Source organism: Acomys minous, assembly GCF_964271855.1.
Source record: "Acomys minous genome assembly, chromosome: 12".
Taxonomy (NCBI): domain Eukaryota; kingdom Metazoa; phylum Chordata; class Mammalia; order Rodentia; family Muridae; genus Acomys; species Acomys minous.
This window is the reverse complement of record NC_140493.1, coordinates 81,519,435-81,541,804: the sequence shown is the minus strand read 5'-3', so window position 1 is coordinate 81,541,804 and position 22,370 is coordinate 81,519,435. Positions and strand designations below refer to the sequence as shown.

Below are 22,370 nucleotides of genomic sequence, written 5' to 3'. Positions count from 1 at the left end.
TACTAGCTCGCTGCTTCTCCAGAGCCCCTGCTATTGTGGCAGGCTCATGTTATTGGTGGGAAGGCTTTTGTGGTTAAACATACAGGCTCCTCCTAAGAGTTCCCTGTCGCTCTGGGGATGTATCCCTCTCTGGTGGCTCTATCTCCTCTTCCTCCTGGGAATTTTCTCCATCTGTTGTGTTTCTTCTTGGATGTGATACCAGGAAAGTGTGCGTACGCAGATGGATGGCTAGCCAGAAGCATGCTGATGTGTGCCCAAGAGCAGGTGCCTCTGAAGGTGTGCATTAGGGGATATGTGACACAGGAGTGGTCCGCAAGGACAACTAAGCCAGGAGGTCCCTTCCATCAAGCTAACAGATGGCTTTACCTTCTGGAAGTTGTGAAGGGGAGGGCTAGATTTGAGCACTTGGGCTTTGCAAAAGTGGTTATTGACTGCAACCGAACTGTCCTTGCCTCTTAAGCGTTCAGTCCTCTTATTCCATACAAGGATGCTGGAACATCCCTGCCTGAGGAAAATGGCACCGTACTTCCTCATAGTCCTTCAACCACCAGATACTTTTCCTGTCCTTGGACCAGCCAGTAGCAGTGTGGGCAGCAGAGCAGCTTACTGGGGGAGAGGTCATGCAATTTAACCTCCAAAAAGCTGTGGAAGGTTCAGAGTTTCTTGTTCATTTCTGCCCTGCTCTGCCTACTACTTGGAGTTGCCAATAAATATTTATTGAATAAACATTTTCCTCATACACTTTTGATTTCTTGGTTGTTGGCATTGCATTAGTTGTTGGCCACATATCCACAGCTTTTCTTACCTCTTGTGAAGCCACACACCGTCTTTATTGGTTTTTGTTTGCTCAGTCTTGAGTCAGGGTTTCTAACTCATGATCCTCCTGTCTCAGCCTCCAGAGTGCTGGGATTATGGCCTTTAAGCTCATGCCTTTGGGGCAGGCCTGTGTGGCGCCTTCTGCTGTGAGGTGGGAATCCATGTACCCAGGAGTACATTCCTGCATCCGCTTTGCCATCACCCAGATCCTTTCAGGATGGACTTGTAACACCGAGCAATAATAAAGAGGCTAAGGTGAAGGCCAGGGTGGACCCAACACAATTTTCAAAAACACACCTGCTTCCTGAGGTGAAGCAACTGGGGAGAACACTGTGGGAGGGTTTGACTGTTCTCTCACATCGCTGGAGAAGACTGAGGCTGGGCCTGTCAGCAGAGAGAGGCGGATGCTCTGCTCTTGGCTGGTTGGTTCCCTTTGTTACCAAGTTCTTTTTTCTTCAATCTTCATTATTTGTGTGTGTGTCACGCTCACCATGTGCATACAGTGCCTTCAGGAAACAAGAAGGCATCAGATCCCTGGGACTGAGTCATGGAGGGTTTTGGAGCAGTGTGGGTGCTGGGAATTGAACCTTGGTCCTTTGCAATAGCGGCCAATGAGCTCAACAGCTGAAACATATCTCTAGCCTTTGTTATAAAACCCTCTAAACCTGAATCAGTTAATTACTGATTGGGCTGGCAGGGAAGACCCCATGTTTAGTATGGGAGTTTTGGCTTTCAGCTCTTCCTTTCAGCTGGTCCTCCTGGTTCTAGACCTTTCTATTTCCTTTATGGCCAGAGAAGTTTCACCAAGCAGCTCCTCCACTTAGATGGTATGTTGAGCTTCTGCCCTCCTACTGTGAAGCAGGCTGAGAAAATGTTCCATGATGTTCTGATGGCTGGCCCACCTATGCCAGGAGTTAGAGCTACCCTGGGGTGCATCTATCTGTCTTGTCTGCCTGGCTTGCTTGCTGCCCTGTTCGGCCATCACAATGGAGGGTGTAGGGCTAACCCTGGGAGGCCAGCTAGCCCATTATGAGCTAACATGGAATCTTGAGGGTGCTTTCATGAGTCCCCAGGGATGAAGGGAACACCGGGGCTGGGCTAAGACCAGCACACTGGAGGCATGGCTCCATCGCTGTGACCCTAGGCCTCAGCCATGCTGCTGTGGGAGAGTGGCCCAGGCTCACCATCACCCCCAGCCTCAGTGGCAAAACTGCACTCTGCCAGGAAGGTAGGTGCTGGCCCTGTAGCTTTGATCAGGGCCTCTCATGTCTTGGGAGTTTCTAGAAAAACCCTCAAGTAGTATGCCAACGTGCATGCTGTTGCCACCAGCATGTGGACATTTAAATGAACTTTACATAAGATTAGAAACTGAGTTCTTCAGTCTTTTTGTCATATTTCAAGTGCTCAGTAGCCTCCTGTGGCTAAGTGGCTGGCTGCCAGTGTTGGACAGCAGTCACCACATGGGAATTACCCAGCAGTTACCTCTGGTGATCTGCCCCACTCTGACCAGGCTGCCACCGCTTGGACTGTAAAGGTCACAACTTATTTTGCCAGGCCTCCTCACCAGCTCTTTAGGTCAGCTCCTAGGACACCTTCAGGCTCTGGCCAGGGAATTTGCTCAAAGGGTGATGCCCACCCTTGAAGAGAGAATGTCACTTCTCTCACGTATCTATTGCAACCTATAGAAGTCCTTGCCTTAGAAAAAGATTTACTTATTTTTATTTTGACTGCATATATGGATGCGTATATGTGTGCCTGGTGCCCAAAGAGGCCAGAAGAGGGTGTTAGACCCCTGGAACCGCAGTTAATGATTATACACCTCCCTGTTTGTCCTGGGAACTGGACCTATGTACTCTGGAAGCGCAAAAGTGCCCTTAACCACTGAGCCATCTCTCCAGCCTAATCCAGGGTCTTTGAAAAAGCTTTCCTTGCCGGGTGTGGTGGCGCACGCCTTTAATCCCAGCACTCGGGAGGCAGAGGCAGGCAGATCGCTGTGATTTTGAGGCCAGCCTGGTCTACAAAGTGAGTCCAGGACAGCCAAGACTGCTTAGAGAAACCCTGTCTTCAAAAAACAAAGCAAAACAAAAACAAAAGAAAAAAGAAAAAAGCTTTCCTGGATTCTTCCAGTACTTGTGCAGGTGGGGTGTGTGTGTGTGTGTGTGTCTGTCTGTCCGAGATAGTCTTCTACCTGGATCTTGAGCTTCTGGTAGAACTCTTTATAATAAGCAACATGCACAGATCTGAATACGTGGGTGAGCAAGGGAGCAGCTGAGCCGAGAATTGGGAACCGCTGCGGATGGATGGAAATTACGGGTTCTTTCTCTTGCTGCCAGATGGGGAGCCGTGATTGCATGGTCTTCCTCAATTCCTACTCCAGGGAACTTCCTTGTGGAGGCCAGCAACCTGTTGCTGCTCTTTATACAGGAGATACAGGAGAGCCTGCGGGGCCAGCTAGGCTTTCAGTCCTGGTTGCCTGCCCAGGGGAAGAAGGTACATTTTATCAAGAGCAAGCTGTGCTTTGCTCTGGAGATAGATAAAGTGGCCAGGGCATACACTTTCTTGGTGGTCATCTCTGGAAAAATGGGAGGAAAGTTCCAGTTCCAATCAGAGGGTGTGTGAACAGTAGTTCAGAACACAAAGTGGTGTGATCCACCCGCCAGGGCCAAGCCCAGAGTGGACTTGGGCTCTTGGCTCCTAAGCTGTTGTTTTTACGATTGGCTTTCCTGTCAGTTACATGCAGCCCTTTTCCCCAGTAACTTCAGCCAAAACTGACTGACTTAGTCACTGCTTTGTGCCATTCCCAGGGATTATCTTCTTGTTTGGAAGGCTCTAGACTGCTAAAGACTGCTACAAGTTTGTCAGCTGGCTGGGGAGTGAGGCCTTTTAGGCCATTCTGAGCAGCCACAGGTACTTCTGGAAAGAGAAGGGATCCTTTTAGAGCCTGGAGCGAGCAGATGCCCGCGGAGGCCTGCTGGCTGTAGCACGTGCCTGCCTTCAGCTCTGTGTGACCGCTTGGCAGCAAGCCAGCATGCGTCTATTCCTGGGCGAATGGACCTGCTAAAAATAAGCAGGCAGGAGTTTAATTCCAGCAGATTCAAAATAGCCGAGTGTCCTCCTCACCAGCCTAAGGCAGGGTTGTGAAGCGTCTTTGTGGGAGGCTTTCCCTGATCGCAGGCAGCCTGCCTCCTGGGGGAGAAACTGGTTCCGAGACAGTCTCCAGTTAGCTGTGGGTGTAGTGGGGGCTTTGGTACCTGTAGTGTTCAGTCCACTTGGGAAATTCAGGTTTAAAAACCAAATGCTCAAGACAAAGAGCAACTAGCAAGCTTTGTTAGAGAAGGAAGGTAGTGGGAAGCCTTGCGGGACTGAAGAGCGTGTGTGTACATGCGTGTAGCTTTGTGCCCTGGACTGTCAAGGGACGTTGGTGCATCCTATGTCACCTCTTATAGACCTGTTAGACCTTGTTAATTGGGGGCAGGGCAAGGAGGAAGATATTTGACTGACATGAGACTGGCATACGTGTGAAGGAGAGAGGCTATTTGTTTCCTTGATTGGTAGGAAGTGGAGTTGGTGGAGGGGCATCAGTTGCCTTGGAGAGGCCCCTGTGGGTGCCTCCTAGCACCAGACACCCTTAAAAAGACACTGCTAGGCTTGGTGGGTGACATTCTAATGTTTGTGTAGCTGCTGATCCCAGGGGCGCCACTCTTGGTAGAGAACAGCTGTTGTCTCTTATCCCACCCACTGTCTTGGAAGCAGGGGACAGACAAATCCTGCCCTCTATAGGTCTCTTGGGGGAACTCCCTCACACAGGTCTTTGGTCTTTGCCTGGAAACTGCTCTGAGCCACTCACCCCCCTCAACACCAGCTCAGACTAGCTGCAGAGCGGTGGGCACTGTGAATCTCTGCTAGGTTCCTTGTATTGGCTGGTCCTGGTTAGTGTTCAGCACCACTTAGGAGCCAGCCCGCACAAGAGAGGGGGTCTGGCTGGGAAATGTCACGGAACTGTTTTCGCAGGCTGTACTTTGAAGCTGCTACAGTAGATGTACCTGCACTGGGTAGGCTTGGGACTTGGGGCCTCAGTCTCTGGGGAGCAAGTCCAGCGGGGACGCTTAGGTAGGCAGTGGTGGTGATAAGCTGATGTGCTCAGAGCCGCAGTTCTGGGCATTCTGTCTGAGCTAGGACTGGGCACAGCTGGTGACGTGATGGAAGGAGGCCATTGGCACGGTTGGCCTGGGCCTCGGGCACGTTGTGCTGGACTGAAACCAGACTGCAGGGTGTGCTGCTGGGCCTCTCCTTATTGCTGTGAAGCTAGCTTCAGGGGACTGGGGAGATAGAGTGGGGCGGCCTGTAACCTGAGGGAGAGGTTGGGACTCTGGGCATCAGTTTAGTTCCAAAGAGCAGAGCTCCTCAAAGCTGGACTGGAAGCCATTTCTTTCTTAGGTACCAAGCTAGCAATCATACTCAGGATTGTGTGGTCTTCGCCTTTTGTGTGTCAGAAGGACAGATGCTCTTTGTTGGAATGATTGTGTGTGTGTTCTTTTTGTCTCCCTTATTCCACTGGGTCTTTTTTTTTTTTTTTTTTTTTTTAAAGACAAGGTTTCTCTGTGTAGCCGTGGCTGTCCTGGACTCGCTCTGTAGACCAGGCTGGACTCGGAACTCAGAGATCCACTTGCCTCTGCCTCCCGAGTCCACTGAGTCTTTTTCCTGAGACCAGAGAACCTCTAGAATTCTGTAGGAATCACCCATGAGTGCTGCTGGGAAGATATTTCATAGTAAAAAGTCAGGCAGGAATTTATAGCCATGTGCAGACTCCAACACCACTTCCTGCTATCGTGTGCCTGCTGGGCAGCGTTTTCCTGACTCCAGGCTGTGGGCTCCTGCCCTGTCCCAAGCTCCATTTTTACTCCTTAATAGTGTGTCAAGGAGTTTCTATTTTATATGAATGGCACTGAACATGGATCCAGTAAGTCGCGTGTGTTTTCTTGTGTGTTGGATGCTGCAGATAACAGGTGCTCAAGCCTGACTGAATACTGGGATCACCTGGGTTTAAAAGCCAACCAAACCTGGTGTTGATTCTTGCTTCTTGGATCCAGATTTAGTTAGTTTGGGTGCCACCTTGGCCTTGGGCCTGGGAAGCCTCCTCAGCGTCTGGGTGTGCTGGCTCGCACTTGTAGCCCCGGTGGCAGTCACAGTATTTGAGAGGCCAATAAAACAAAGTAAAATCTTAGTGAGAGGGCTGGAGGGGTGGCTCAGTGGTTAAGAGCACTTCTTTTGTAGGGAGCCTGAGCTTGATTCCTAGCACCCACAGGTGGCTCACAGCCATCCATACGCCCAGTTCCAAGGGATCAGATGCCTTCTCCTGACCTCCGAGGGCACCAGGCATGCACACACACACACACACGTACATTCAGGCAAAACACTCACCTAAAGTAAAAAAAAGAAAAAAAAGCTTCCTCAATGATGTATGTGGATCCAAGTTGGAAAACCACACATGCAGAGAGCTTTCTGTCTGTAGATAGGATCTAGGAGAAGAACCACACTAGGAATGAGTTCATATTCGCACTATGCAAAACCAACTTGCAGAAACTTCTCCTTCTCTGGCTGAAGGCTTAGTCCTAATCAAGTCTCCCCTTGTAGCTTTGTTTTCTTCATTACAGTGTTTTCTGTCAGTGCGCAATTTCTGTAACCAGTACAGCCATAGAACGGTTGTTTCTACAGTGTGTTTAACTGCCATTGCTCTGAAAAAGGCTACTTCCAACTTTGTTTCAAACGTAACCTGGTGGGGGTTCTTCGGGGCCTCTGCCTAGGCGTAGTTATTTTTGTTTCTTGTGTTTGTAGCTGTGGGCTTGCTGGATCATAGGGTGTGCTCATAAGGTTTCCTGGGCTGTGACTGGTGCTCTACAAAGCTAGCATGAGTTCCCTCATTTCTTGGCTCACACAGCACAGCTTCCCCCCATGGACCAGCCAACCGACAAGTGCGATGGGAGTTAGGCTCCCAGTCCCTCAGCTGCATCACACTGAGGTTTTTTAGCCACTCAGGCTGTGATAGGATGAGTGGGCCGGTTGAGAGCGAAATGGTACGGGGTGGCTCTGCTTGAGTCTGAAGCCACAGGTAGCATCATGGGAGGTTTCTTCCCAGAGGGTGTTTTCAAGTCGTCCGATCCCTGCTCAGCCCTGCTCTGCACTTAGCAATCTCCTTGCTTTGCCTTTGGATATTTAAAGGAGGTCCATCTTTACAGCCGGAAGGGCTTTCTGGGATGGCCTCTTGCCCTGCACTCCTGTCAATCTCCTTCATTTTGGGGGTGGTCCCAGCATTCCTCCTAACTGTAGTGTGCATAGAGCGTTTCTGGAGATCTTGTTAAAGTATAGATGTGACTCAGTAGGGACACACTTCTAGCATGTTCTGGGCCGTGAGCAGCACCTTTGATCTATAGCCCATACTTGGGAGAAACAGTAGTCCTAGAACAGCGTTCCTAACCTCTGATGGACGTTAGCACCAACTGGGGACTGCTGAGGCATTTACACTGTCTCTCTGCAACCAGACACAAACATGGTATACATGTAATGTACCATGTCAACGTACGGTTCCTGTACTCCAAGTTGGTTTTGTTTGTACTGTGTTTTTGGAACAGAATTTTACTGTGCCAGTGGCTGGTCTGGCACTTACTATGTAGACCAGGCTGGCCTTGAATTCAGAGATCTGCCTGCCTCTGCTCCCCAAGTGTTGGGATTGCAGGGGCGTACCACCATGCCCAGCTTCCTGTACTCGCTCTTAGTTGGCTTCCATGGTGCACACCTCTTTTCTTCTCCTCACTTTCCCTAGGCATAGCTACGTCACCTCGCCGCCAAGATGGCAATCCAGTTCCGCTCACTCTTCCCCTTGGCGCTGCCTGGAATGCTAGCGCTCCTTGGCTGGTGGTGGTTTTTCTCTCGTAAAAAAGACCAACTCAGCAGTAATGAAAAGGAGGTGGAGACACTGAAGGTTGGCCCTCACATCAAGGGCCGGCTCCCCAGTGAAGAGGCCTGTTCTGTTGTCCTATCCGTGCCCCCCAGTGTCACACAGCCTCCAGAGAAGGAACAGCTCTCCGTGGGCAGGCTGTCTACAGAACCCCCAGCCTTGCCCAGGACACGCCAGGTCCGCCGAAGATCAGAGTCCTCAGGCAGCCTCTCCAGCAACATAGACACAAGGTCACAGCCAGGACTGCGCAGAGATGACAACTCAAAGGTGGAACTCTCCCTGATGGGGGACGAAGCCAAATCTGTTCCTCTTGGATGCCCCTTCCTTCCAAAGGATGTGCCCTTCCCCTGTGAGGCAGTGGGAGGGTGCAAGCAAGAGTCTGCATTGGGCAAAACTCCTGGAAGGAGCAGGCTCAGCCAGTGTGCAGCCTCTGGAGAGAAAGCAAGAGAGACAGGCAGGGCAGAGGGGACTGGAGATGCTGTGCTGGGGGAAAGTGAACCTGAGGAAGGCCTGCTGTCCCAGGAGTGTGTCTCAGAAGTGGAGAAAAGTGAGGTTCCAAGCCAGGCCTGGGGAGGTGAGGGAGAGAAGGTGAGCAGTGCTCCCCGACAGATGGCTGAGCTTGCAAAGGAAGAAGAGTATGTTGGGAAGTTGCCAAGTAGCTTTGTGGCGCCGGTTCACTCAGAGCTGGTTAAGGATGAAGAGGCGTTGGTACCCCAGGTCAGAGGTAGCAATACTTGGGACGGAGACCTGGCTGGAGAGCTAGACAAAGATGAGACCTTGCCTAAAAATGATCAGATTGAGCAGGCTGCTTTCCAGATCGTCTCCCAGGTGATCTTGGAAGCGACTGAAGAGATGCGGGCCACCACAGTGGGCAAGACTGTGGCACAAGTGCATCCAACCTCGGCCACTCAGCCTCAGAGGCAGGAGGAGAGCTGTGTCCCAGACAGTCAGGGAACTGGCGTGGGACAAGACCCCCCAGATCCTGCTTCCACCACAACAGGTGCCACTGCCAGCCCACCAGCAGAAATCCTGCCACCAAAGACCTATGTGAGCTGTCTCAGCAGCCCTCTGTCAGGCCCCACCAAGGACCAGAAGCCAAAGAACTCTGCACACCATATCTCCCTGGCCCCATGCCCACCACCAGTTACCCTCCAGGGACAGTCTGTGGATGGGACAAATGACCTGGAAGGAGATGACACCTTTGTCACCTGCACGTCCAACAACGGCCAGAATGTCCTTTCAGTGGCCTCCTTAGGGCAAGGCTCAGATTCTGTCAGTACTTCGGGGTTTGAAGACTCTGGCACAGAGACCATCTCAAGCCCCGGAGACAAGGCTATCACCCTGCCACTGCCAGACAGTACTGAGCCTTTTAGCAATGGGGTGCTGAAGGAGGAGTTGTCAGACTTGGGGACCGACGATGGATGGACCATGGATGCAGAAGCAGATCACTCAGGAGGTAGGAGGGTCTTGGGTGCTTTCTTGGTGACCTTGGGGAGGGCTCCTATTATTTGCTAGGCAAAAGTTGCTGGCTACCCTTCCCTCCTCTTGTGCAACAAAAACAATGCCGCCCATCTCTCTAACTCCCTTATCTAGCCAGTTGGGCACCTCAGGGAGCTGGTGGGTACCCGAGAAGTCAGGTGACCACGAGATCCCAAGGCTGTGAGAGTTGTCCATGGGTTCGCTAGCCAGGGAACCTCCCCAGACCTTTAGAAGGGACCAGGGCTGTTGGGTCCACCAGTCAGCCTTAGTGTCTCCTCTCCTTTGGACACGCCCTCTGATGGGCCTTTGAGAACAAGGCCTCCTTAGTGGTCCCTCCTAAGCGCCCGGGATGGGTTTGCATCTCTCAGTGGCTGACTTCCTTTACTCACGTGCTTGTTCCATGTCTCCACCTGCTCTCGACCAGAAGCCCTCGCAGGGTAAGTTCCCCCAGGACAGCCGCAGCTTTGAGCACTGGTGGGAGGCTCGCGCTGTCTTGGGTTGTTGCTGTGACCTCCTCCTCCGCAGAGCCTCAGCCGTCCTTTTTCTGTGCAGTTGCAGTTCCACCCCAGGAAAGAGGGCACTTTGGTAACGAAGGGTGCGCTGGGTTTTTCGAGTGCTGACCCCAGCGTAGACAGTTCAGACCGCTAACTCACAGGTCAGCAGCTCCTGACCCTGCTTTGCAGCTCCCCAGGGGTACTTTGATTTATCTCCCAGTGACATCCAAGTGGCTCATGGCTTGTTTGTCATGGAGCATCCCAGCCATTCAGTTCCATCCAGGAAACTTGGGCATTTTTCTTGGGTGTTTTACTGCTGTCATTAGAACCTGGGGGGACCACATGTTTTGTCACCCCACAATGCCGTTGATTGAGACCATGATGATTTTACATACCTCTAAAAGAAAGCAAATCCTGCCCATTGTTCTCCTCCCCCACCTCCCCCGAAACAGGGTGTCTCTATGTAGCCCAGGCTGGCCTCAAAATGAGAGATCTACCTGCCTCTGCCTCCCAAGTAAATTCTGCCCATTGTAACTGTGGGAGGCTGGACACTGTACCATACATTCTATGCTGGAGTTCTAAAAAGCTAAGATAAAAAAATTGCATCTTAAAATGGGCAAAAAGGAAGGTTTTAAAAAACTTTTAAGAATAACGTGTTTCCACTTGCCTGGTGCCTGTTACTGTGATGAACGAGCCCCTCAGCCTTGTGCCAGTGCCGGATGGATTGTAGTAGCTGCACAGATGCCTGAGGCTTCTGGGCACAGCTCTACAGAAGAGACCATAGTCAATGGGCGGGGAGGCAGGGTGGCCCATCAGTCATAGCCTGGGAATAGTAACTGGTGAGTGCTTGGTGGCTGCCTAGCAACACCGTCTTCTCCTTAACCCTGCTTTGTGTGCTCCCCTTGAGGTTGAAGCTAACAGGGTATGGGGGCGGGGGTCAGACCGAGGGAGCTAGAAACAGTCAGTGAATGCCGCCCGCTAAAGGCCTGGTATGGTTCTGAGTTACTCCTGGGAGCCATGGAGATGCAGGTATTGGCCAGTCCAGTTTTGTTTTGCTTCCAGAAGGCTGGCCAAGGAACTTTCTTGCATGGGTAGGAGGGTGGGAGTGGAGGAGTTCCATGCCTCAAGCCTAGTATTGAGGGAGATGACTCTTCCTTGCTTAGGGCCAGAGGACCACAGTCTTTTATCCAGTCCATGGATTGTTTGGGGAAGAATTATGTCCTGAGTTTGGGGAAACCAGGTGGAAAATAGCCTAATTAGTTGGCTCTCAAGGGTGATCTATTTCAGGCCAGAGTTGGTATTTCAGCCAGGGCTGAATCTCTTAACTTACCCTGGACGGTCCCTGGTGTTTACTTGGTCTTTTCCTTTTCTTCTTTTTCGTTTTTGCAATGGTCCTTTCTTTTGTCATGGCCCAGGAAAGAGTTGAGCAGCCTAAGTTGATGCCAGAGCCACATTTCCCACTGTCCTCTTGGAATAATGAGGCTCGGTCTGTCTCACCAAGCCACCCCATATTCAGAGCTTTACAAGCCAGGCCAAGGGGGAAGGGAGGAGGCTCACCTGCCTTTGTCCTCATAGCAGGGCCCTGGTCAGGACTGAGAATGGGACCCTTAGTAGGCTATCTTACTGTCTTGTCCCCCACCCCAGGGCTCCTCCTCCTCCCCTGAAGCTAGGCCCGAGACCTTGGAGACTTTGAGAGGCTGGGACATTTGGAAAGGGACCAAGGTGGTTGTGACAAGAAAGTCAAGGCCAGCTCCTGAAACCGTGTAGATCAGTGGATCATCTTGTTGGCTCCCCTCCCCGGGTATACAGTGTGTCTGTCTCTTTCTAGCTTACCACGTGTGTGTCTGTCCCAGCAGCTGTGGCTGGGCACGGCTGCCAAATAAGCAAGTGGGACTGTTAAGTGACAGGCTAAAATTAGGTGTATGGGTACCCTAAGCCTTTTCTCATTGGGTTTTACCAAGCCTTCTAGTCTGTGAGCTGAATGGTGTCTGCCAAGCTTGGAGAGAGAGAGAGAGAGAGAGAGAGAGAGAGAGAGAGAGAGAGAGAGAGAGAGAGAGGAGAGAGAGAGAGAGAGAGAGAGGAGAGAGGAGAGAGAGGAGAGAGAGAGAGAGAGAGGAGAGAGTGTGAGAGAGTGTGAGAGAGTGAGAGTGTGTATGCACGCACATGCGGAGGGCCTCCCAGTATTGTGAATTTGGGAAGCTGCGATAGTTAGGGCTAAGCTGGCATCTGTGTGTGTGTGTATATATGCCGCTTCCTCCCCTGCAGGTTCTGACGGGAACAGCATGGATTCAGCAGATAGCTGTTGTGGGCTTACCAAACCAGAAAGCCCCCAGAATGTCCAGGTAGACCCCAACCCTAAGAAGGTTGACCTCATCATCTGGGAGATCGAGGTGCCAAAGGTAAGGGTGGTAACATTCCTTTAGGCTGGATTCTGTGGGCTCTCGAAGTGTTCTTAATGCCAGGGTTAAAGGAGGCAGTGAATTAGATGGACCAGGCTGGGAGGCTGCAGGTGGACCATTGGCCACTGTTCCTCACTCACATGCTTTGCTGGTCCCCCAGGTCCCTCTGTGTGGCCTGGGGCACAGATCTTAGGAATGCTAGCAAACATCAGCCTGAGGACTGGGCATCAGGCCCCTACCCTGCTCTGCACTGTGAAGTGTGCTAGGTAACTGTGCAGAGCTTAAGCCACCGCAGAGAGCAGACAGCCTAGACACAGAGACGCAAAGGCAGGCCAGCTCTAGCCCTGCCTGGGAGCAGCTTCGAGCACGCTCGCCTCTCCCCCACCAAACTCATACCCTGTGATTGTTGAAGCCAAGATTGTGGTGTTTTAATTAATACTTTTAAATATTTAACAATTTAATTTTCCCATGCTAGTCTTTAAAAACATTGTTTTAACTGCATTATTCATCGCATGAGTGTCTGTTGCCTCACTAGTCCCTAGTGCCTGAGTGGTTTCTAGCCCCTTGCTGTTAAAACTTAACAACTTATTAGTGTTTATGGCTGGGGCTCAGAAATAATTGGCAGACTGCTTACTCCCAGGGCACTTGGCTCCGTGCTGAGTTGGAGAGCTGGCTCAGTCTGAACTTTCAGGTCAAGACTCCTATGCTGACCCCGGGCTGCTGGCTCCTGTGGTAGTTTCCTTCCCCAGTGACCTTGTTAGCAATCCTACCCTCAGTGGTCACAGAGGGCATGGTGAGGGAGGCTCTGGGTGAATAGGGACCATGGCCCTTGCCACCCTCCAGGGCTGGGGTCGTTTAGAATTGTTAAGGAACTCTGGCATCTTCTGTTTGCCTTAAACTCTGGTGCACTAGGCACTTGTACATGCTGTTCCTTAGTGGGGTTCATTGTCCAACCAGTTCCTTTGTCTGTGGTCCCTAGTGGACATGAAGGGGCAGAGATATGAGGAAGTCAACCCTTCTAGCAGCAGAACATTGAGAGGGGAGGGAGGGAGGGAGGGAGGGAGGGAGGGAGGAAGGAAGAGAGGGAGAGAGAGAGAAAAAGAGGAGGGAGAGAGAGGGGAGAGAATGTATGTATGCTATCTCGGTCTGGGCCACATGGTTGGGATGAGATGCTGCCACCTTCAGCTGCATACCTTAGCAGCTGGGGTGGGTTCCCGAGTGTGCTCTGGCTTGTTTCTCTTCCTGTGTAAGATGATAAGTTTGTCGTCCATAGGTACTATGAGTGAACGTAAGTGCTTAGAAGAGTTCTGAAAAATAATTGCTGATACCAATAGTGTGAGCTTGACTTTACACAAAACAAGCCTGGGTCTTTGGGAGGTGAGGACTTGGTTTCCTGTTGCCCTCACCCTTCTTTCTTTCCCTGGAAGCATTTAGTCGGTCGCCTGATTGGCAAGCAAGGCAGGTACGTGAGTTTTCTGAAGCAGACATCCGGTGCCAAGATCTACATCTCTACCCTGCCTTATACACAGAACATCCAGATCTGCCACATAGAAGGTTAGTGCTGGTGCTGCCCCGTGCCTGGCTCCCATGCCTGAAATCTAAGACAATAGCATCCCGGTTGCCACTGTCCATTTGGAATGTTAGCCTCTGAGCAGAAACAGTAGGTGTCTAGGTAGAGGGCACGCTGGGTCCAGGTGCTTGCAAGACACTGGCCATCTCTGTTTGGCCAGGATAAGGATGAGGGCTAAGTGGACAGAGCCAAGGTCCTGGGTCACAGTGACTGTCACACACATTTTCCTCACAGAGCACAGGAACCTTTTGGTTGAGTCCATTTTTGTCTTTCTCATCTGCCAGTTTCTTTTTCTATTCAAAGCCTGGGTCAAAATGGCAAAGGTGCCAAAGGGGAGTGGATTTAAAGCAAAGCCAAGTGTTTGGCCCTTGGGAAACTCTCTCACATTAGAATCCTGTGGGGTGGCATGTGGGTGGGTCTTGTTTGCTGCCTCTTTTCTTGTACCCACAGAGGCCGTGTGTCCTGTCCCTTGCCCTTAGGCTCTCAGCACCATGTAGACAAAGCTCTGAACTTGATTGGGAAGAAGTTTAAGGAACTGAACCTCACCAATATCTATGCGCCACCACTGCCTTCCCTGGCGCTACCTTCCCTGCCGATGACGTCTTGGGTGAGCATGCCCTCCAGGGTCTCAGTTCTTGTCCCTTCCCCTAAACTTCTCCCACGCAGGCCCACGAGCCTCCTGTGTGTGCTGTCTGCTCTGGCCTCTACTCAGCTAGCTGCCTCTGAAGATAGGATAGAGTGTTCCCTAGAAGCCAGGGCCTTTTGACCCCACACACTCCTGCCACCTACCAAGGCATGCTTTTTTTCTCCCTAGGCTTTTGACTATGGAGGAATGAGCCAGTTGGCTGGGTGTGGGGCTTCTAAAAAGCTGGGGCTGTACCTAGAGTCACTTCCCAGTGCCAGAGGCCTGGGTAGGATCTGCCAAGATGGATTTGAGTGAGACTTAGGTGGACTACTATGTTCTTTCTAGTCAGCTGGTCTGAATAGCAGCCCTGGTGAAGGATTCCCTCCTCTTCCCTCTCCCCAGGAGCTGCCTAGGTTGTAGTTGGTAAGTGCAGAGTCGCTAGCCTGGAAGCCCAAGAGGTTAGCAGAAGGGAAGGTACTGTCTCCCAGAGCAGTGAGAGGCATGCCTCTGGCCTCGTCAGGCCGCTTGCCTTCACTGGGAATAGACACGCATTCTGTGGGCTACAGACTGTTTACTGCATTTCACAGATGGGCTGAGCAAGCTGCTTCAGGAAAATTGCCCCTTTGGGTTTTGTTTAGGATGGGCGGTGTTTCAGCTTTGTATTCCCCCACCAGAGACGCTTGTGCTATGGGAGGGTAGGCCGGGGTGTTCCTTTCTGTGGGCATTAGGGAATGGGCTGGGCCCTGCTCTATGCTTTACTTCTGAGCCTCTCTTCGTAAATAATGGAATAGCTAGTGGGGGTAGTTTTCTTCCCTTGCATTATGCTTGTTCAGTGGGGCCAGGGAGGAGACTCCAGGTGCTTTGAAGTCAGCAGGCCCTGGAGGACCCATAGAAGTCAAGGGACGTTCTTCTTGGACCGCCAGGCTTGATGGTGCAATCCAAATCCTGTGTGCAGAACCTTGCTTTGCTGCCTATAGCATAGCATCAGGAAAAGTGATAGGGTTTCTCTGTGTAGCCTTGGCTGCCTGGACCTACTTTGTAGATCAGGCTGGCCTTGAACTCAGAGAGATGTGCCTGTCTCTGCCTCCCGAGTGCTGTACCTAAAGGTGTGCGCCTCTATTGCCCGCCTTTTAAAGACCCCTGTTAGGACTTTTTGCATAGGGCCTTAGCAGCTGAGCATACCTACAGACCCCTGCCGAGACCTCTGCCCAAAGCAAAGATATTGGGGGTGGGGTGACCTAGGGGCCCTAGGACACCAGCTCTGTCAGACTTTAACAGAGGGCCTGGCTTGGGGCTGCTGCTTGTTTTGAGACAGGGAAATTTCTCCAGGCGGTGAGCTCTGGAGCCAGCTGCAGGTCCAAAGGGGCCTGAGGCTGCTCACCAGGTATTCTCAGGCCTGTTGTTCTAAGCAAACTGCTCACTCATTTAGAAGTAGGAGGGAGGGAGGGAGGGAGGGCATGCTCCAGGGGATGGACCCCTGCCCAGCATGGGTTGAGGATTCAGCAATTGGCCTCTGACTGCCTTGGAGTAGAGGTGCCCCTGTCTGACCCTGAGGTGAGGGTCCCTCTAATGGCAGGTCTTGGTATTACAAGACAACCACCAACAGCACTCTGCTCTCTGGCACCATGTTATTGATAGCTGTGCCAGTTTACGGACTTGCCCTGGGGCCTCAGGATGTATCTCAAACAAGAGAAGAACTGATACAGTGTTGGCTGCCTCTCCCCGCCTCCAGCTCATGCTGCCTGATGGTATCACTGTGGAAGTCATCGTGGTCAACCAGGTCAACGCTGGGCACCTGTTTGTACAGCAACACACACATCCCACCTTCCATGCGCTGCGCAGCCTGGACCAGCAGATGTACCTCTGTTACTCTCAGCCTGGAATCCCTACCTTGCCCACCCCGGTGGAAAGTAAGTGCCACCTTGAGAGTCAGGGAGAGCCCTGGCTTCTAGTTAGGCAGAGACCTGTAGCAAGGTGGGTTGCCCCTTCTGCCCTTGGTGTGGACCAGGAAAGACTGATCGGGACTCCCTCATGGACAGCATCCCTGAGTTCTTGCATTGCCGTGGAGTTATGCTGAGCCGAGCTTTCTGACTGGCTGGTGTTAGCTTGTGTTTTGCTGACTGGCCAGGCAGTAGGATTGGAGTGGTGTTTTGATGGTGGACTCAGATCATAGTCCTGACACTTTATGTCTTTTTAAAAAAATATTTTGTAAGATTACATTTATTCATTTTATGTTATTGGTGTCCATGCCTGTGGAGGGCAGAAGAGGCTTCAGGTGCCACCGAACTGTAGTTATGGATGGTTGTGAACCACCATATGGATACTATAATCAAACCCAGGTCCATGTGCTCCTAATCAGTGAGCCACCTCTCTAGCCTGAGCTTTGTGTCTTCCAAGTGGTACCCAGGCTTGCCCACCAGGAAGTGGAGTGGCTATGCTCTCCATGTAGGGCACTTCGGGTATATACTTAGCATCTGTGCAGTGGGCTGGGTTGTTGCCACATGGCAGGTGAGGAAACCATCCCTGAAATGAAGGGACTTTCTCAGGCAACACTTGAGCAGGGCTGGGATGTTATCAGTACCTTTGTTGCTTTTATCAGCGGGGAGGGGGACTAAATGTCAAAACACTCCTCCCAGGCTCCTCATGGGCTTTGAGGCATGGGGGAAATTTTGAGGTTATCTGTAGCAGCGTGCCCCCGACCCACTCCCCCCCCCCCCATGCCACCTTTGGAAGATCAGATTCTCTAACACTCTAGCCAGAAGTAAAGATAGAACAGGAGTGTAAGGGTAGCTGCATTGTAGCTTCGATGTCCGGATCACAACCAAGTGTAGTCAGCTGCTGTGACCCTCACCCCCATGGCTGCCCAGCTTTTGGTGGCTGCCTGGACCACTGTGTACTTCTCAAAGCAGAGGCAGATGGTGTGAGCTACAGACCTAGGATGCCCTCTGGTCAGGCTCTCCGTTGGAGTTATGGGGTGGAGTAGACCAGACCTTAGGTACTGGGCCACTGAGCCCAGCCGTGCTTGGCAGTTCTTGATTCTCTCAGGGACTTTTCCTTGGGCACAGGGGCTGGGAGGTAACTCAGTCAAGATGTGAATTTGATTTCCTGTATTAAAAAAAAAAAAAGCTGTGTGCCCTGGTATATGCTTGTGATCCCAGCACTGGGGAGGCAGAGATAGACAGAATCTTTGGGTTCACTGGCCAGCCAGCATTTAAAAAATAAAGGCATAGCATCTGAAGAATGACAGTTAAGTTATATTTGACCTCCACACCTGTGCACATACACGCCAAAGGCAGGCCCTCATCCCTGTCCACCGAGTTTCTCGTGCTAGTTTTAGGCTGCAATAAATTTCAGAGTCATAGATCTAGACCGAAGGCCCTTCAGGGTTGGGTGGTTTTGGGGCTAAGCTAAGCTGGATTTTCTGTGTTTTGGGTTTTGCTTTGCTTATCTTGGGCTCTGGGAGAAGTTTTTGTGGCGGATTCATTCGTGTTGCCCCTGTCCCTTCCCCTGACAATGTGGGAAGGTGGGGAGCAATGACCAGGGTAGCCCTCAGCCCTGTCCTAGGCCACGCGTGTTCCACACACTTGTCCTCCCACCCTGCAGTAACGGTTATCTGCGCTGCCCCTGGTGCGGACGGGGCCTGGTGGCGAGCCCAAGTAGTGGCCTCCTATGAGGAGACCAATGAGGTGGAGATTCGCTACGTGGACTATGGTGGATATAAGAGGGTGAAAGTCGACGTGCTCCGGCAAATTAGGTGAGTGGGACTCCTTGGCCAGTCACAAGTCACCCCTGCATGGCATGGGGTACATGGCTCAGTTCCTCCCAGCTACAGATGGGGCTGGAGTCTTTCTTCCCGCTGCCAACCTTGTGTTAACAGTCAGGTGTAAACAAACATGATGGCCTGCCTCAGCTGCACAGAACTAGAAGGCTGCTCCGTGGGAGAAGCCCCCAAGTGTCAGGCATGAAAAATGAGAGGGACACGTTTGAGTTTGGTGAAGGATGTCCCTCTGAGCCATCAGGCTTGTAGCAGTAGCCCGCTCGCATTCAGGTGTGCACGTCATCCTGGGCTGTAGCTGTCACTGTGTCCAGTGGAAGGTAAATTCAGACACATGTTAAACTCAATCCTTTCTTGTCTTTCTAGGTCTGACTTTGTGACTCTGCCATTCCAAGGAGCAGAAGTCCTCCTGGACAGCGTGGTTCCTCTGTCAGGTAACGGCAGGGCGTCCTTCCTCCCACCTACAGCCTATATTAACATGGTTGGTGCCTCTGTTAGCTTCTGCTTGAGTAGGTCGAGTCCAAGGCCCAGGACCTTGGATTTCTAGCAAGGCCCCGGGCGATGCCAACGCTGCTGTGGCCCCTCATCCAGGGCCTGCTGCTTTACACTTTACCCAGCTGTTAGCTTGAGGGGCTCCAGTGAGGAACTTCACAACGTGGTCCAGAGAGGGCAGGCTCGGTCAGCATACTACTGAGGCATTGTAGGGACTGTGCTGACCTGTGAGACCGGAAGTATGGCTAGGGCTGGGGTGCAGATGTTCCTTAGCCTTAGTGCTCTTTGGCGTGATGCCACAGCACTTGATTTTCAGGTAGCTGTGAGAGTCCCATGTGTACTAATGTAGAAAGTGGCCAGGTCCAGCTTTTTATGGCTGTAGGTAGCAAAGTCTGCTTAACCTGTCCCCTTCTCCCATCCAGAGTAGTTTAGGTACACTAGACATGCTACAGTATAGCGAGGCATGCTGCTGCACACTTGCAGTCCTAGTACTCAGGAGGCCAGAGCAGGAGGATTACCATGAGTTTGAGGCCAGCCTGAGCTAAGTACACAGCAAGACTCTGTCCTTAAAAAAAAGCAAGGAAGGAAGGAAAAAAAGAAAGGGAAGCAGAAACATTACAGTCTAGCTGAAGTGCTGTGACAGCCCTGGTCTCTGTTTCGTGTCCCTTCCCTTCGGCCTAGCCTTGCCTGTCCATCTAAGCAATCTGTCCAGGCCCTGCTTTGTCGCAAAGCTCGCCCGCCACCACACCGTCCAAGCTCTTGCCTCCCACCCCACCACTTCCTGCCTTGGGCATGTTCTTATACATTACTTTTGTAAACCGTCTTGGTAGAAGACGCCTCGGAGTCCTGCCTCCTAGAGGGTAACTGCCCATACTGGGCCAACTGCTTGGGTCGGAATGCCACCTGCAACATGGTGGGAGCTGATTGGCCTTGGGGATAAGCCTTTGTCCGTTAAGTGGACCTGCCCTTCTGTCTTCTGGGGCATTGCTAGTTTGGTGGAAGTGCACACACTTGTTCATCACAGCTGGCCCTCAGATAGCTGGGGTGAGACCTGCCTGCATCATTAGCAGCCTTTCTGTCTGCCCTGAGGCTCAGGAGATGCATGTATCCAGGCCTTCCCTCTGTTCAACCACTTGAGTACCAGGGGCATAGGCTCTGCTGGCAAGATGGCTGTCCTAGACGCAGTCCTGAAGTCTGCAGCGTCTGCAGTGGCCTGCAGGTGACAAGACTGCTTTGCCCCAGCCAGCATCTGAAACCGCCTTCTCTTTCCTCTCTTACAGATGATGACCACTTTTCACCTGAGGCGGACGCAGCCATGAGTGAGATGACGGGCAACACAGCACTGCTGGCCCAGGTGTGTGGTTGGGGCGGGAGGCTGGCCGGCCAGCCAGAGGACTGTCAGTGGAGGTTCCTGCCTGGTGCAACTAAGTGTCCAGGCTTCTTGAGTCCTGACATTTAAATTCCTTGTGTCCTATGGAGTGACCAGCAACCTTGAAGGAGTACATAAGCCAGGCCTGGCACACTCCTATAACCCTAGCACTCTGTAGGCTACAGCAGGAGGATTCTGAGTTTGAGGCCTGTCTAGGTTACATAATAAAGCTTGCCTCAAGTTTTAAGGGTGCACAGGCTAAGGTGTTTTCTGTGCCTCTATCTCTCCAGGTGACAAGCTACAGTGCAACTGGCCTTCCTTTGATTCAGCTGTGGAGTGTGGCTGGCGATGAAGTGAGTCTGCCCCTTTTCCCCCAAGTTGTTGTCAGCAGCGGTGGGCTGACTGGGTGCTAGTTCTGGTAATTGTTAGATGACACGACTGTGGGCTGCTGCCACCCAGAGGACACTGGATGCCATGGTTGGGAATGGTGATGGTAGTGCCATGTGCTAGAAGTGTCTTGTAGTGCCATGAAGCTAGTGCTGCTGAATATATAACTTCTGGGACAGCCTCTCGCAAGCCAAGGTGCCCTTAGTGCCAGGCAGGGGAGACCCTCCTCTACCCTTCCAGGACCTCTGTCCATTGCTCCTGTCTTTACTGTCAAGGCTCGGGTTTCTTCAGAATATTAGCAGCCGCCCCTTTGGCACGGCCAGCACCTGAGTAGAACCCTGTTGTAGCTGTGCTCCGGGTCTGCACCTGCTCCCTGACTGATGACTGGAGACTTGCCAGGAGGACCCTCACTGACCTAGCCCAAAGGTGCCATGCAGAACTCTCAAGAAAACTCTGTTTTCCAGGTGGTGTTGATAAACCGGTCGCTGGTGGAGCGAGGCCTTGCACAGTGGGTGGACAGCTACTATGCCAGCCTTTGACCTCGGCCCCCTGAGCTGCTTCGGTCTTTTTTGCACTGTTGAGGTTGGGCTTGGCACTCAGGACAGAGATTTAACAACAGAGTAACAAACGTTGTTCTCTCGAGTCTTCTTTCCCCCATTCTGTAGTCCTGTGCAGAAAGGCGATTCCTCTCTGAGGAGGAGCTTCGATGTGGAGCTCCGTGTTCCATTCAGAACCTTAGGACGGCGTTTCAGCAGCCAGCTGGCGTAGCCCGTAGCCCGGCTGGAGGCTGCTGCAGGGAGGTCTTACCAGGCTGTCCCGTTCCATTCCTTCCGCTCTCCCCACCAAAACCCCACACCCTGCAGCAGGCAGGCCAGGGCGGGTGTGGGGCTGGCTGAGAGGGTCAATTTCAGTCTATATTTAAGGACTGTAAAGCTCACATGGATGAATTGACGGTGTTTAGCCGGTTTTTATATACTTCCTCCAGGTCTCTAGAGCTCAGACTTTTTTAAACATGGATGTAAATAAGGAGCAATTGTCACACCTGACCCCAATGAGCGGGGAGAGGGGAAGCTATTCTCTTGCCAAGCCTGGTTGTAATTTGTAACCATTTTCTATTTGTGCAAACTATGTAAATATATGTTTAAAAATGTAATATTTTGTACAAGACACACTGGAGAACAAAGGGAACTCAAAACTCTTCCACGTTTTTTCACCTGGAAACAGAAGTCCATCCCACAGAGTGGGACCGCACCCCTGCTGCCGCCGCCACCGCCGGAATCCCACTGCTTCCCCTGCACAGGAAGCTGTAGGGGAGATTGTCATTTGGGGATTTTTTTTTTCCTGTACACATTAATTTAAAAAAAAAAATCATTGAATTACTTGCAGTGGCGTGTTTGACTCTTTTATAGACTGTCTTTAGCATTGTGCAATTTAAGAATAACTTAAGTATCTTGGACTTACATAAATCTTGAATTGTATAAACTATAACTTGGAGTCCATTTTTCTTAAGTGCTGGCAAAGATTTGTGGCTGGGGACTGAGGAGAAGTGGTTGTGAGAGGTGTGGTCCCTAGGAGGGTCTATCTGTGGCTCTCCAAGGACCATGATAAAAGAGAAGATCGCCCCATCCCCCAATGGAAGACATTTTGGCCAGTTCTTCCTCTTACCCCGCCAGGTGGCAGCCCAGCCTCCCCAGACCTCTGCATTCAGAGATCACAGGATCTGATAGAGGGAGAAGATACAAAAAGGTGGGGGAGAGAGGTGTAGGCCTCTGTGGTCCTGATGTGGGGAGGGGGTAGATTCTTGGTCTTTCAGATAGTAAGGTGTCGTCCTTGGAGGGTGGTTCTATGGGACGAGTGTGGGAGTTGGTGGGCCAGTCATGAAGGACATGTACTCTTCAAACACCCACTCTTCAGGGAAGGAGGTGTTCTAGAGCTTTCCAGGTAAGCTCCTCTAAGACTCCTGCTGCTAGTGGTCACCCGGAAGCATCTTAGTAAGAACCAGAAGCTTG

General features: G+C 51.7%; 1 protein-coding gene across 4 annotated transcripts in view; it reads left to right on the top strand.

The window, feature by feature from the left end:
- AKAP1 (A-kinase anchoring protein 1) overlaps positions 1-21,849 on the top strand; it is a 32,769-nt gene extending 10,920 nt beyond the window's left edge. For 2 of the 4 annotated variants that reach the window (XM_084748002.1, XM_084748001.1), the window contains 10 exons: positions 7,637-9,227; positions 12,010-12,143; positions 13,571-13,697; positions 14,193-14,320; positions 16,071-16,248; positions 17,942-18,092; positions 18,480-18,547; positions 19,886-19,959; positions 20,265-20,327; positions 20,826-21,849. In XM_084748002.1, coding sequence (XP_084604128.1) covers positions 7,664-9,227; positions 12,010-12,143; positions 13,571-13,697; positions 14,193-14,320; positions 16,071-16,248; positions 17,942-18,092; positions 18,480-18,547; positions 19,886-19,959; positions 20,265-20,327; positions 20,826-20,900 — 2,562 coding nt within the window. In that variant the 5' untranslated portion in view covers positions 7,637-7,663 and the 3' untranslated portion in view covers positions 20,901-21,849. Of the gene's footprint in view, positions 1-1,897; positions 2,045-7,636; positions 9,228-12,009; positions 12,144-13,570; positions 13,698-14,192; positions 14,321-16,070; positions 16,249-17,941; positions 18,093-18,479; positions 18,548-19,885; positions 19,966-20,264; positions 20,328-20,825 lie in introns of those variants that run through there. The other 2 variants (XM_084748000.1, XR_014772799.1) reach the window with 2 other exon arrangements.
- The last annotated feature ends 521 nt before the right edge of the window (positions 21,850-22,370 follow it).